Consider the following 12,256-nt stretch of genomic DNA (forward strand, 5'->3'; position numbering starts at 1 on the left):
CATTTTATTTTTCATTTGTTCATTGTTCCTCCGGAAGTCCGGTTCCTCGATTTACACTTTCTGCCATCACAATTTCAAGAATAGACAACCCTGTAAGTGAACCAGTCTGTTTACATGTAGTGGGGCGCTTGTTATCAGTCTTTTTGAATTTTCCGTAGCCTGTCGTTACTGGACTTTGTATTGTGGAATGTTGTGATTGAGACACAGGAGGTTTGAGAAATAATTGTGCTGTGCTGCAAGGAAAGTATTGCTGCATTATGAAGACGCCAATGATATCATTTCGTATTTCGACGTAGTTCCGAACTTCCGACATCAACTAATAAGTACACTATTATTATTTGTATTATTTCTGAATTCAACTGAACTCAAACATCGATTTTTAATTGTTTGCAGAATATCAAAATGTTAAATTCTGCATCAAGGTCCAAAAGTCCCAAGTCAACCAGCCTCAATAAGTTACCAACATCATCAAAGCCAAAGTTGACTGGGACTAAACAGAAAGTTGCTTCAGCAGGAGCATCAAAGATTGATCCAAGTAAGGAAAGAAAAAAGAAGACGAAAGTGCAGCCAAGTTTCAACAGTTGTATAAAAGTTGCTGTGAGACTTCGACCCAAAAGCACAAAAGAAGAGGCTGAAAAAGAAGAACCTGTCATCGTTGTTGATGGAAACAACATAAAACTTTTAACAAGCATAGGAGAAACTCATTTTTTCACATGTGATCAATGTTTCTCATCTGATTCTATCTCAGCTGTTGCCCAGAACAAACATCAGCAACAAAGAGAAGTTTACGAATACTTGGCTAAACCATTACTATCACAAGCTTTCCAAGGATTCAACACTTGTTTGTTTGCCTATGGGCAAACAGGTTCTGGCAAGAGCTACAGTATGATGGGGAAAATTGGTAGCAAAAGTGAACTTGCCGATGCGTCCGGCATTATCCCTCGTTTTTGCCAAGACTTTTTTATCCACGTCGAAGATCTGGCCAAAAACTATGCCGAAACTTCTGTGAGTCTCTCCATCGAGATTCAGATCAGTTATTTTGAAATCTACAAGGAGCAAATCCAGGATCTTTTGTGCTCAACAGGAGGAAACTTGTCTGTTCGAGAACATCCAAAAAACGTAAGGACGAAATAACGTTGCCCTTATTTTCAATTTTATATTTTCATTCGTTCAATATACAGGGTCCTTACGTGGTCAATCTTACCAAGTGTCTGGTTACATCGCTTGAAGAAGTGCAACGTTGGCTCGCTGTTGGCAATCGAAAACGAGTTGTAGCGTCCACTTCTCAAAACAAGCGCAGCTCCCGTTCTCACGTCATCTTCACTATTTTTCTGTGGCAACGTAAGCTCTTTTCAATAGAATTTTATGTTTAAACCTGTTTTTATTTAATGCGTACCAATTTTATTTAAAATCTGTAGGTTTCCAAGAAATAATCGACGGGCGACCGCACGTAGTTGATAAGCACAGTCGTATAAATTTCATCGATTTGGCTGGTAGTGAAAGACTTGCTTCCACTTCATCAACTGGTGTTAGACGTGAAGAAAGTCTAGCTATCAATCTTTCCTTATTCACGCTTGGGAAAGTCATCACTGCTTTAGCTGAGAAAAACTTTGCGCCTTACAGGTAAATGTTTTCATCGTAGTTTATTCTTTGGATTTTTCAAATTAATTCTAATTGAATCACGTAGAGAGTCAGTCTTGACGTGGTTGTTGAAGGAAAGTTTGGGTGGCAATTCCAAAACTGCGATGCTGGCAACCGTCAGTCCAAGGGCTGCTCATGTTGAATCAACGCTGTCCACTTTGCGATATTCATGCTTGGTACAAGTCGGAAGTTTAATTTATCTTTAGCGCAGTATCTCATTTTTTTTTAACAGGCTAGTAAAATCGTCAATACTGCAAGGATCTGCGAGGATCCCAAACCTTGTCTGAATGATGATTCATCGGTTAGGTCATCAATTGTAGCGACCCACAACATGGACCAATCTCCTTCACGTGTTAGAGAGCTTGAAAATGAAGCCCGCTATCTCAAGACTCTTTTGACAGAGGTTGAAAGTAAAAAAGATTCTGCTTGGAAAGAAAAAGTGGCCCAGGCAGAATTGAGGCGAGCTGAAGCAGAGGAAGCTCTAGCAAATCTTGGCCTTTCAACTGTGTCTGATCCTCAGCAGCCCTATTTAGTTAACGTTAACCAGGTACACACATTTAACCTTACGTACCATTTGCGTGCGTTGGTAATAACAATTTGATAATCTGTCCAAAATGTAGGATCCTTTGTTGTCCCAAACCATGTTTTTCCCGTTATGCCCAGGACAAAATTGGGTTGGTCCTATGGTTTGCTCAAACGAATCCCCTTCTATTCAACTGACTGGGATGACCATTGAAAACAACCACTGCTGCATCGAGTATTCTACCGACTTGAAGATCTTTGCGAACGCCGAGACTTATGTGAACGGACAGCTTGTTGGCCAATCCGAAATCCTACTAAGACACGGAGATCGGGTTGTAATTGGTGGAAGCCATTTCTTCCATTTGCATAATCCTAGAGATTCTCAATTTAATGAGAACAACGTGGAAAATGAGGTAACTTAATTATTTCAAATTTTGTTTGGCCTATTAGGCTATTACTTTACGTAAAATTGTTTTTCGCCATAAGGTTGTGGACTTTGAAACTTCGTATCACGAACTTCGAGAAGTCCAAGAAAAGACTTTAGAAGTCGCGATAAAGGAGGCTCAAGAAGAGGCACGTCAACAGATGCTATCGGAAATTAAAACATTTCGACAAGAAGCAACTTCCGAAATTTTAGCCCGTCGACATTTCTACGAAAACGAGATTGCATCCATCACTCAAGGTTTACAAGCGTGGCAGAAAATTAGTTCTCCTCCTCTCCCATCCGTAACACAGTCGAATAATTGGGAAGAGATTGAGTTGCTGCTTCAAGACACACAAAGACAGTTAGAACAGCCTCCAAACAACTTTCAAGTATTACATTTATCACGAAATATTGATTTTTGTTTTTCTAATTTTATTTTGTACTGTAGAAAGAGTCTGCATTCGTTATCCAGTCGATGTTAAACGAAGCCAATGCCATTTGTCGACGGTTTCAGCAACCTTATATTTTTTCCCGCAAAGAAGCCATTAACGAAGACTTAAATTCTGCCGTCTGCGTTCAAGATCAAAACAAAGGGCTCGTAATGTATTGGGACTTCGATCAAATGAGACAACGTTTGAACACACTGCGAGTAGCGGCGGAAGAATCGAATAATTTTCCAACCGAAGCGATTTTTGACACTGGTGACGTCTGGTACCAGGAAAATGATGCTTCGTCGTTTTTCGCCCCAAGAACTCGAGCCAAACTCCAAGATTTGTTGAGAACTCTTAATGACAGCAGTATAATTTCACCTGATGGGAGAAAATTCAGCCCCAAATCTCCAAGGCGCTCATCTTTGTTTCCTCCATCACAAACTGATTCCAACGCGGAAGTGGGCGCTGCATGTTGGAAATTAATTCAAGAGCTTTCTGTTTCCGAATGCTTGATTTCGACTTTTTGTGGCATGGCCTCTTCCATTCAGTCCTTTTTGGATCACCCTGATCGCAGTGCGACTTTTGCCATTGGACTCACTGTGAACTCGAAATCTCTCCTATCCATTTTCGAAGGATTAGTGGATTTTATGTTCACTAAGAGAGAAGTTATTTCGAGTTTGCGAAACGGTTGGTTAAAAACTACCAGTGAATCCAGAAAGAGACTGCAAAACGCGCTAGAATTTGTGATACAGGTAAGCTTGTAAATTATTCGCCATTATTCCTAATCGGTTCTAACTTATTGTTTCATTATTATTGACTGTTTTAGGGCGTCGCATTAGACTCTTCTGGTCTTTTTATGGAATGGATACCTCTTTCAAAAAATGCTTTCAATAGCATTCTTGTCGTGTACTGCGAACTATCTGTGGTATTTTGCACTGAAGCTACTTATTTGGATTTTTTGTCGCCCGCTACTGCTTTAACCGGCTTCACTTCAGCTCACAAGAAAGTGCACGAGTCCATCATCGTTCTAGCCGAAGAAATTCGTCTTAAAATTGAACAGCTACCAGAGCATACATCGCCCAATCCCAGCCTTACTAATAATGGATGTTCCGTTACGAATGCATGCTACAATAGCGTCCATCACGTTATTGGCCTCCTTGAGGAACTGAGGCCCACTACTGAGGACGCCCAGGATTCTTTCGCTTCCGGAGATATGCAGCTTCGTGATTTACATTTGAAATTTCATCAACGCGTAGATCTTTTACTACGTCTGGGAAAAACCATCGAGCATTTGTTTGGACATTTAAAAAATCAAGTGCTAACTCAAGTAAAAGTGTGTGCGGCCGCATTGAATTCGATGGCCATCGAGTACTCGAATTTAATGGGTGTCACTTCCGAGTCCCCATTCTTGTGTGAGCTGTCATACTATACCTTAACTGTTCATAGATGTGTGGGTAACAGAAAAAGAAAGACGTTGTTACAAAAAGGCCGGGATTTACATTACAGCCCAGTTCCACCACAAATGCTCGTCACTCCACCACCCAAAACTAATTCTGAAACAAGGAACGTTTAGATAACTAAAAGTCATTAGTGTAAATGTTGTGTTTTTCTGAAATAATCCTAAACACTGTAATCTGAGTTCACGGTAAAATTCGTTCCTTTATTATACATCAGTTCCTTTATTTAATATATAGAATTTATTGCACGTCTAATTCGAAACTTGCCTTTGTATTCAAATTTACCCCGCTAAAAACATTCTTTCCCAATTTCATTTCTACTATTTGCATTGTGCATTTTTTTTTGTCTATTGCTCAGTTTTCTTAATTAAAATTATATTTAATCTCAATTTCATATGAATTATTGAGTTTTTTTTTAACATTTACATTTACATTTGGCAAAGCAATTTTAAAATTGTTGTCATGGGAACAAAAATACGGTCACGTGACGTGCGTTTACTGTTGTCTGCTATCCTCTGCTATGTTTACACCTATTCATTTCTCTTCTTGATATTTGAGGAATCTGAAGATAAACAAATCATATTAACAGCTAATATGTGACAAACTTGTAACCCTTTGTAAGTTTTCCTTAAAATTTGCTTACTGGTGCTTTAAATTTAAGGATAATTGATCATTCAATTTGAATTAAAATAGGAAATGGAGATGAAACATATTGCAGAAAAAGACATTAGTCCAGTGGCTTCTTCTGATCATCTGGGAAGAAGATCATTGCCAAAAGAAAGTGGGAGAGAGAGCACACTAGGAAACTTGAAAATCATAAGACAGAATGTCAGGAAGAAAAAAGAAGAAAAACCTAAGAAACAGCTTGATGGAAAAGCCAAAGGTTTGTGGGATGCTGCCAAAACAAAAACTAACCAAAAGGAAAATAAGAAATCAATGATTGAAGTGTCCCAGCCAGCAAATCAAAAGTTTGAAGGATTCTTCGAAAACTGTGTACCAGTCACAGATGTCAGGAGTGATGCAGATTGGAGAATTAAATATGAATCATTAAACGACAGTTCATTTAAAAGAAAATTCCTGGAAATTCTGCAAGGGAATGAAGTTTCTACTGCGAGTGAAAACAAAAATAAGATTAATAGTGTCCTTGCCAGTATCCCTAATCTGGATAAAAAGCTGTTGGAAGAATTCTTGTTAAAAGACTCAAATGAAGAATTTCAACAGATGTTGGCAACAAGAGTAACACTACCTGCTTGGAGCCGAAAAGAAGATGTTCTGAACACTGTGAGAGACAATCAAGTTGTAGTTATCTGTGGTGAAACTGGGTGTGGAAAGACCACTCAGATTGGACAATTTCTGCTAGACGAGGCCATTGAATCAGGAAGTGGATCAACTTTTCACGCTATATGTACTCAGCCGAGGCGATTGGCAGCAATATCTGTTGCTCGTCGAGTTGCTGAAGAACGCAATGAAACCTGTGGCGATTCAACAAGCTCCGTTGGATACCAGATACGTCTGGAACGCCTTTACCCTCGAGAAAGAGGATCCATTCTATTCTGCACGACCGGAATTTTAGTCCAGCTTCTGATATCCGATCCATTGTTAGAAAACTACTCCCACATCTTACTAGATGAAGTCCATGAAAGAGACTTATTGACCGACTTCATTCTGACCATCGTACGCGATCTACTTCCCAAGCGCCCCAAACTACGTGTGATTCTTATGAGTGCCACCATTAATTCGGACCTTTTGTCAACGTACTTTAATAATTGTCCAGTGCTCAATATTTCCGGAAGGAATTTCCCAGTGCAAGTTTTTTACTTGGAAGATATTCTCAGCGAATTAGACTATCGATTTCGTTCTACTCGCAGCAAAAGCGGATCGGATGCTCAATCAAATCAATTGGACCTTGAATACAACCAACTTATGATCCCATTGATAGAAGAAATGGAGGCCAAACACAGCTACCCGCTCCACGTGTTTAAATCATTACGGAAGCGCGAATCTGAAGAGGCTCCTGAAATATTGATCATGGCACTGCTCAAACATATTTGTGCGCGGGAAGCTGACGGAGCGATCCTGATCTTTTTCCCTGGTAATTTCAGTTAAATGTCTAATAAAAATATTTATCTGAATTAATTAAATTGAAATCGAAATATAGGCTGGGAGCAGATAAAAAGTTTGAACAAACTGTTGCTTAACGACCGACAATTCTCCAGCAGAAAGTTCTTGATCTTTACCCTGCACTCCATGTTGCCTACCTTTAACCAGCGCCTGGTCTTCGATAAACCACCCCGTGGAGTTAGAAAATTAATTCTATCCACCAATATTGCCGAAACAAGCCTTACAATCGACGATGTCGTGAGTAGATTACTTTATTATTTTCTTGTAAAAATATGATCGTTTTGCATTCATCGTTATTTGTTTGCATTCAGGTGTATGTTATCGATTGCGGAAAAGCTAAACTACCAAATTTTGATCCGCAAACGAAATTGAATACGCTCAATTCCGAATGGATTACTTTGGCTAACGGTTCCCAACGCAAAGGGCGCGCTGGTCGAACTAAACCGGGAATTTGCTATAAACTATACAGCCGTGGACGTGAGTCGACTTTCCCTCCTCATCCTATACCAGAAATCAAGAGGACGCGGTTAGAAGAGCTCATACTACGAGTAAAAATCCTCAAACTTGGTCGGGTGGAAGATTTCCTTCGCAAAGTACCCGAACCGCCTGACGACTGCACTGTTAAAATCAGTCTTGAACTTCTTCACGAACTTGGGGCCCTAGATGACGCCGAGTGTCTTACTCCATTAGGTTTTCATCTTGCTCAGCTGCCCACCGATCCCCGCACCGGCAAACTAATATTACTTGGAGCCATTTTCGGATGCCTTGAGCCCATACTGTCGATCGCCGCTGCGTTGAATTTTAAAGATCCGTTTGTGGTGCCTTTGCATCAAGAAGAAAATTACCGAAAGAGAAAGAAGGTTCTAGGCGACAAATTATTCTCCGATCACCTGTTAATTGCTAAAGTGATGCGTCAATTTCGAGCAGCTCAGAACGAAGGTTATGCCGCTGCCAAGGCGTACTGCATCGAGAACTTTCTAAGCACTAGCACCATGTCAATGCTTTCAAACATGATGGATCAGTTTTGTCGTGATTTACACGAACGCCAGTTTGTGACCAGTGTCTCCCTTAGTGATCCTGCTGCTAACGTAAACTCTAAAAACGATTGTCTTGTTCTTGCTGTACTTTGCGCCGGCCTTTTCCCCAATGTGGCAAACGTAGCAGTCCATAGTCGTAACTTGCCCAAACGCAATTCTTCAAAAAGTCCTACTTCCGCTTTTAAAGTGATGACAACAGAGGATGGCCCGGTCCTTATTCATCCCCGATCGATCAATTACAACACCGATTTCGCTAAATCGACTTGGTTGTGCTATTACGACAAAGTTAAAAGTACCTCCGTTTATCTTCATGATTGTTCTGTAGTTCCCCCGTTAGCCGTTCTGTTCTTTGGAGGTGAGCAACTTTTAGGAAAGAAAAATGGCAAAATTAACAGCAATGGTTTCCGATTCAAGTGGGATAGTTTGGCGTTGGAAAAAACTCAGTCTCTTCGGTTGTGTTGGGAAAACTATCTCTGCCATCGTGTTTCGCATCCCGGAGCTACGGACTGGTCACCTGATTCCATGGACTCTGCACTTTTGCGAGCAATTATTCAGTTCACCACTGCTACATCAGTGTCGTTAGATGAAGAGACTGGTTTGTTAATGTTGACCAAAGAGGAAGCAGGTTACAGTCGCGTGTGGTAGAACTGTGTTTCTTGTTTCAGCTTAATAACCGTTCTGTTTGAAATTAACAATTAAACAGATTATGTGTGAATAAGCGTCGCCATTATTTTGAAATTGAGTACATGCAAGCCTATTGCTTCATGCCTTCATTTTTCACACCCGTTGATTTAAAGCTCAGAATGATTTCTCAACGGGAATTATTTTAAAAGGAATCAAACTCATCATTCAAAGAAGCCGGTTAAATAGGAGTAGTCGATGCAAGTGGCAGTAAAAAGGAAAACTCAATTTAATGATTTTTAAATAATCGTTTAATCAATCAAAGAAATGAGATGACGTAATTGAGGTATTAATTGAGAAACGATCAGCGCAGGACGATGCTGTCAAATATCGATCAATTTCACTGGAAGAGATTGCTGCCCAATGTGTGGGATTAGCGAGTTCAAGGCTGACTTTTTGGGTAATCCCCAATTGCCCAAACTGGTTGGTAATTACGTTAATTAGCGATTATCAACAACTATATAGATGTCTCCCTTTTCAATCGTTGAATTTTTTTTGACAACCAACCCTAGAGTTCAGGACTTTAGTTCAGTGTCTTTTGTTCAATCTTATCTTCTGGTCGTGTTAGATTTTTCTCTGGATGCTGCATGCAGAAAATTTCTCTTGCACAGTTATTTGCTTTAACAGTGAGTCTTTAATCTCTATTTTTGGTTTGTTGAAAATTTGATTTTTAAATTTTAGTTGTAAAATGTTCCGCATGGAGTCTAAGGAAATAACGTCATCAAGTGTTTAGTAACACCCCTTTAGTTCTTGATAGACAACAACATACAACAAATGTGTCAGAGTCGTCAAAGTAGTCGGATGTTAGATATGAATCTTACCTTATTTGAACAGATTTAGGAAGACATGTCTTTGATAGCCCCAGTCGCAACAGCAGCAGCTACTACAGCTGGTTTGTGGTTTCTACCGTTGTTGGTAGCAACTATATCTTTCTACCAATATGACAAAAAAGATCCGGAAGGACGACCTTATGATGTTAAGGTATGTAGAAGAAACATGTGTTTTATCGGAAATGAGTAGATTTTTTCAGTTTTTTCTGCAGTATATTTAATTTTCTCCTAAAATGTTACTTGCTTCATTTGTCCTATGTCTTACAGGTCATTCACAAATTCTACGATTTCATAGTAATTGGATCAGGCTCAGCTGGAGCTGTTGTTGCTAATCGACTGAGTGAGCAACCTAATTGGAACATCTTACTCTTGGAAGCTGGTGGTGACGAACCAACAATATCAGATGTGCCGGTCTTGGCTGCCTATTTGCAGCTATCTGATATAGACTGGCAGTATAAGACAGAACCTCAACCAACTGCCTGTCTTGGTTTCAACGACAAAAAGTAGATACCTTTGTCTTTTACATAAATTTTCAGTTTGTCAGGTATATCCTAACCTGTCAAACAATAGGTTTGTTTAAGTAGATGCTATAATTCAAGTGTTGTGTGTCATAAGATGTTCCTGGCCTCGTGGAAAAGTCCTAGGAGGAACATCGGTTCTCAACTACATGCTCTACGTACGTGGTAACCGGCGGGATTACGACAGTTGGAAGCAAATGGGAAATTACGGATGGGGATACGATGACGTCCTGCCTTATTTCATTAAATCTGAAGATAATCGAAATCCTTATCTAGCCGAATCGCCCTACCACGGAGTTGGCGGTTATCTTACTGTACAGGAACCACCTTATAAAACTCCATTAGCAACTGCTTTCATAGAAGGCGGTATAGAATTGGGTACGCAACATTTATTTTTGAACTATTCAAAGTGATAAGTTTAATTTCCCTTATTAAACTGAGGGCCACGGGAATACTTGTTCAATAACATTTTTCTTTGTCAGGTTACGAAAATCGTGATGGTAACGGAGCTTACCAAACGGGTTTTATGTTAGCCCAAGCAACAATCCGGCGCGGATCGAGGTGCTCTACTGCCAAAGCGTTTTTGCGTCCCGCGCGAATGCGAGAAAACCTTCACATCGCAATGCATTCACACGTCATGCAAATTCTGATTGATCCTGGAACTCGTCAAGCCTACGCTGTCAAATTCGAACGCAAAGGGAAAATCTACATCATCCAGGCTACAAAAGAAATTGTTTTATCTGCTGGTTCCGTAAACACCCCGCAAATTCTCATGTTAAGTGGAATTGGCCCTGCTGAACATTTGAAAGAGTTAAATATTCCCGTCATCGCGAACTTGCGTGTCGGAGACAATCTGCAAGATCACATTGCCGCTGCCGGCATGGTTTTCACCTTGGAACAGCCCGTTTCTATGGTTCAGAGTCGCTTCGAAAACCTGCCCAGCATTTTACGCTACGCCTTGTTCGATTCGGGCCCGTTGACGGTTCCGGGTGGTGTCGAGGGACTGGCCTGGGTCAACACCAAATACGCCAATCACAGCGACGACTGGCCGGATATCGAATTTCATTTCGTGTCTGGAACACCTGCCGCTGACGGAGGAGTTCAAATTCGTCGAGTTCACGGTGTCACGGATTTTGTTTGGGATAGATACTATGCTCCCATTGCCTATCATGACACGTGGTACGTTATCCCCATGTTGCTGAGACCGAAATCCGTCGGGTACATCCGACTGGCATCCGCTGATCCTTACGACAAGCCGCTGATTTTCCCCAATTACTTAGTCGATGATCAAGATGTTCGGGTCCTTATCGAAGGGGTGAAAATTGGTTTGGCACTAGGTGAGACTGCCGCATTCAAAAAATTTGGTTCCAAATTTTGGACACAACCTTTCCCCGGCTGTGAACATTTACCGCTTTGGGAAGACGAATACTGGGCTTGTTTTATCCGCCATTATTCAGCCACTATTTATCATCCGACCGGAACTGCCAAAATGGGTCCAATCGGAGACCCGACGGCCGTCGTCGATCCTGAACTCAGAGTATACGGTGTTCACAATTTGCGAGTCGTCGATTGTTCCATCATGCCCAACGTACCTTCCGGCAACACCAACGCTCCAGCGGTAAATAAATTGTTGATTCGATTCAAATTTAGTATTGCTTACTATTAATGAGTTTGAATTTCATTGCAGATTATGGTAGGTGAGAAAGGTGCTGATTTGATCAAATCTTTTTGGTTGAATATCGCAAGTCAAAACATATAGTATTTGTGGATTCATATACAAACAAAAACTGGGATAGCAGTGGAATAGTGTAAATCTCTAAATTATATGTGTGCATCTTTTTTGTGTTTATCTCGTTTATTTGCTCAAAACTCATCTCATCTACTGTCAAGTATCCTTATAAGATATAGACTTAGAGATCAAGACAAAACAAAAGGATTTAGTATTTATGGAAAACTAATTAGGTGCAATTTATTGTTTGTTTGCAGTTCATCAAATAAACTTCTTAATAAACACTGAATAATTTGAAAATATTCTTTGATTCTTCAGGTTTCTGTTTCTTATGTTATATTATTACCATTTTAATTGTTACTTTCTTTTCTACATCACTTTTCAGTTTTCAAAGTCAATTCAAATTATTTAGATCAAAAGTCTATCAATTTGGCAACATGTAAAATACAAATGGCCGCCATTGCCTCGTTGGGGTGGCCGGGCTCGGTGGTCCTTTGAGAACAGTTGGGTTGAGTAGAACCGCCACTGAATTAGTCGAGAAAAAACATAGGATACTTACTAAATACCTACACTAAATATTGTACACAAGCTTTTTGAGATTTTGATTAATCAGTTACGCGAGTAAGCGTTGGTAGCAGTGGTGTTTTGGTTTGTGTAAGTACAAATGTTTCTATTAAAATTTGTTTGTTGACTGGTCCGTTCAAAACGTGTGGGTTTAGTCATGGCTTCTCATTCGTTGTTACAGGGAGAATGTTCGCAATAGATTTTTCCGTTTACACATCTTTTGTCGTCAGTCGAGATTCAAGATTCAGTTACTTATGATGGCGCTAATAGTAACAGATTTATCAAACAGATCAAGGTAACA

The 12,256-nt window shown here is 40.1% G+C and overlaps 3 protein-coding genes across 3 annotated transcripts; all 3 read left to right on the forward strand.

Annotated features, from left to right (window-relative positions):
• Positions 1–4,656, forward strand: LOC124202253 (kinesin-like protein KIF14). The gene is made up of 11 exons (XM_046598556.1): positions 1–92; positions 159–323; positions 394–1,119; positions 1,182–1,341; positions 1,419–1,623; positions 1,688–1,817; positions 1,874–2,188; positions 2,262–2,576; positions 2,650–2,976; positions 3,036–3,770; positions 3,845–4,656. Exons 3-11 carry the CDS (start codon positions 403–405, stop codon positions 4,589–4,591), a joined length of 3,651 nt encoding a protein of 1,216 aa, XP_046454512.1. The 5' UTR covers positions 1–92; positions 159–323; positions 394–402; the 3' UTR covers positions 4,592–4,656.
• Positions 4,657–4,939: 283 nt separating this feature from the next.
• Positions 4,940–8,392, forward strand: LOC124202254 (ATP-dependent DNA/RNA helicase DHX36-like). The gene is made up of 4 exons (XM_046598557.1): positions 4,940–5,092; positions 5,169–6,567; positions 6,634–6,833; positions 6,908–8,392. Exons 2-4 carry the CDS (start codon positions 5,172–5,174, stop codon positions 8,276–8,278), a joined length of 2,967 nt encoding a protein of 988 aa, XP_046454513.1. The 5' UTR covers positions 4,940–5,092; positions 5,169–5,171; the 3' UTR covers positions 8,279–8,392.
• Positions 8,393–9,052: 660 nt separating this feature from the next.
• On the forward strand, positions 9,053–11,680 carry LOC124202255 (glucose dehydrogenase [FAD, quinone]-like). The gene is made up of 5 exons (XM_046598558.1): positions 9,053–9,295; positions 9,412–9,647; positions 9,760–10,040; positions 10,145–11,280; positions 11,350–11,680. The coding sequence occupies exons 1-5, from the start codon at positions 9,161–9,163 to the stop codon at positions 11,419–11,421; spliced, it is 1,860 nt and encodes a 619-aa protein (XP_046454514.1). The 5' UTR covers positions 9,053–9,160; the 3' UTR covers positions 11,422–11,680.
• Positions 11,681–12,256: the final 576 nt, after the last annotated feature.

This window comes from Daphnia pulex, chromosome 9 (genome assembly GCF_021134715.1).
Source record: "Daphnia pulex isolate KAP4 chromosome 9, ASM2113471v1".
Lineage (NCBI taxonomy): Eukaryota > Metazoa > Arthropoda > Branchiopoda > Diplostraca > Daphniidae > Daphnia > Daphnia pulex.

Bases quoted from the DNA above. Each gene is read 5' to 3' on its own strand.
- LOC124202255 (XM_046598558.1), top strand. From the start codon at position 9,161: ATGTCTTTGATAGCCCCAGTCGCAACAGCAGCAGCTACTACAGCTGGT. The intron at 9,296-9,411 runs GTATGTAGAAGA...TATGTCTTACAG, and splicing joins GACGACCTTATGATGTTAAG to GTCATTCACAAATTCTACGA. The intron at 11,281-11,349 runs GTAAATAAATTG...ATTTCATTGCAG, and splicing joins GCAACACCAACGCTCCAGCG to ATTATGGTAGGTGAGAAAGG.
- LOC124202254 (XM_046598557.1), top strand. From the start codon at position 5,172: ATGGAGATGAAACATATTGCAGAAAAAGACATTAGTCCAGTGGCTTCT. The intron at 6,568-6,633 runs GTAATTTCAGTT...ATCGAAATATAG, and splicing joins GATCCTGATCTTTTTCCCTG to GCTGGGAGCAGATAAAAAGT. The intron at 6,834-6,907 runs GTGAGTAGATTA...GTTTGCATTCAG, and splicing joins GCCTTACAATCGACGATGTC to GTGTATGTTATCGATTGCGG.
- LOC124202253 (XM_046598556.1), top strand. From the start codon at position 403: ATGTTAAATTCTGCATCAAGGTCCAAAAGTCCCAAGTCAACCAGCCTC. The intron at 1,818-1,873 runs GTACAAGTCGGA...TTTTTTTAACAG, and splicing joins CTTTGCGATATTCATGCTTG to GCTAGTAAAATCGTCAATAC. The intron at 2,577-2,649 runs GTAACTTAATTA...TTTCGCCATAAG, and splicing joins AGAACAACGTGGAAAATGAG to GTTGTGGACTTTGAAACTTC.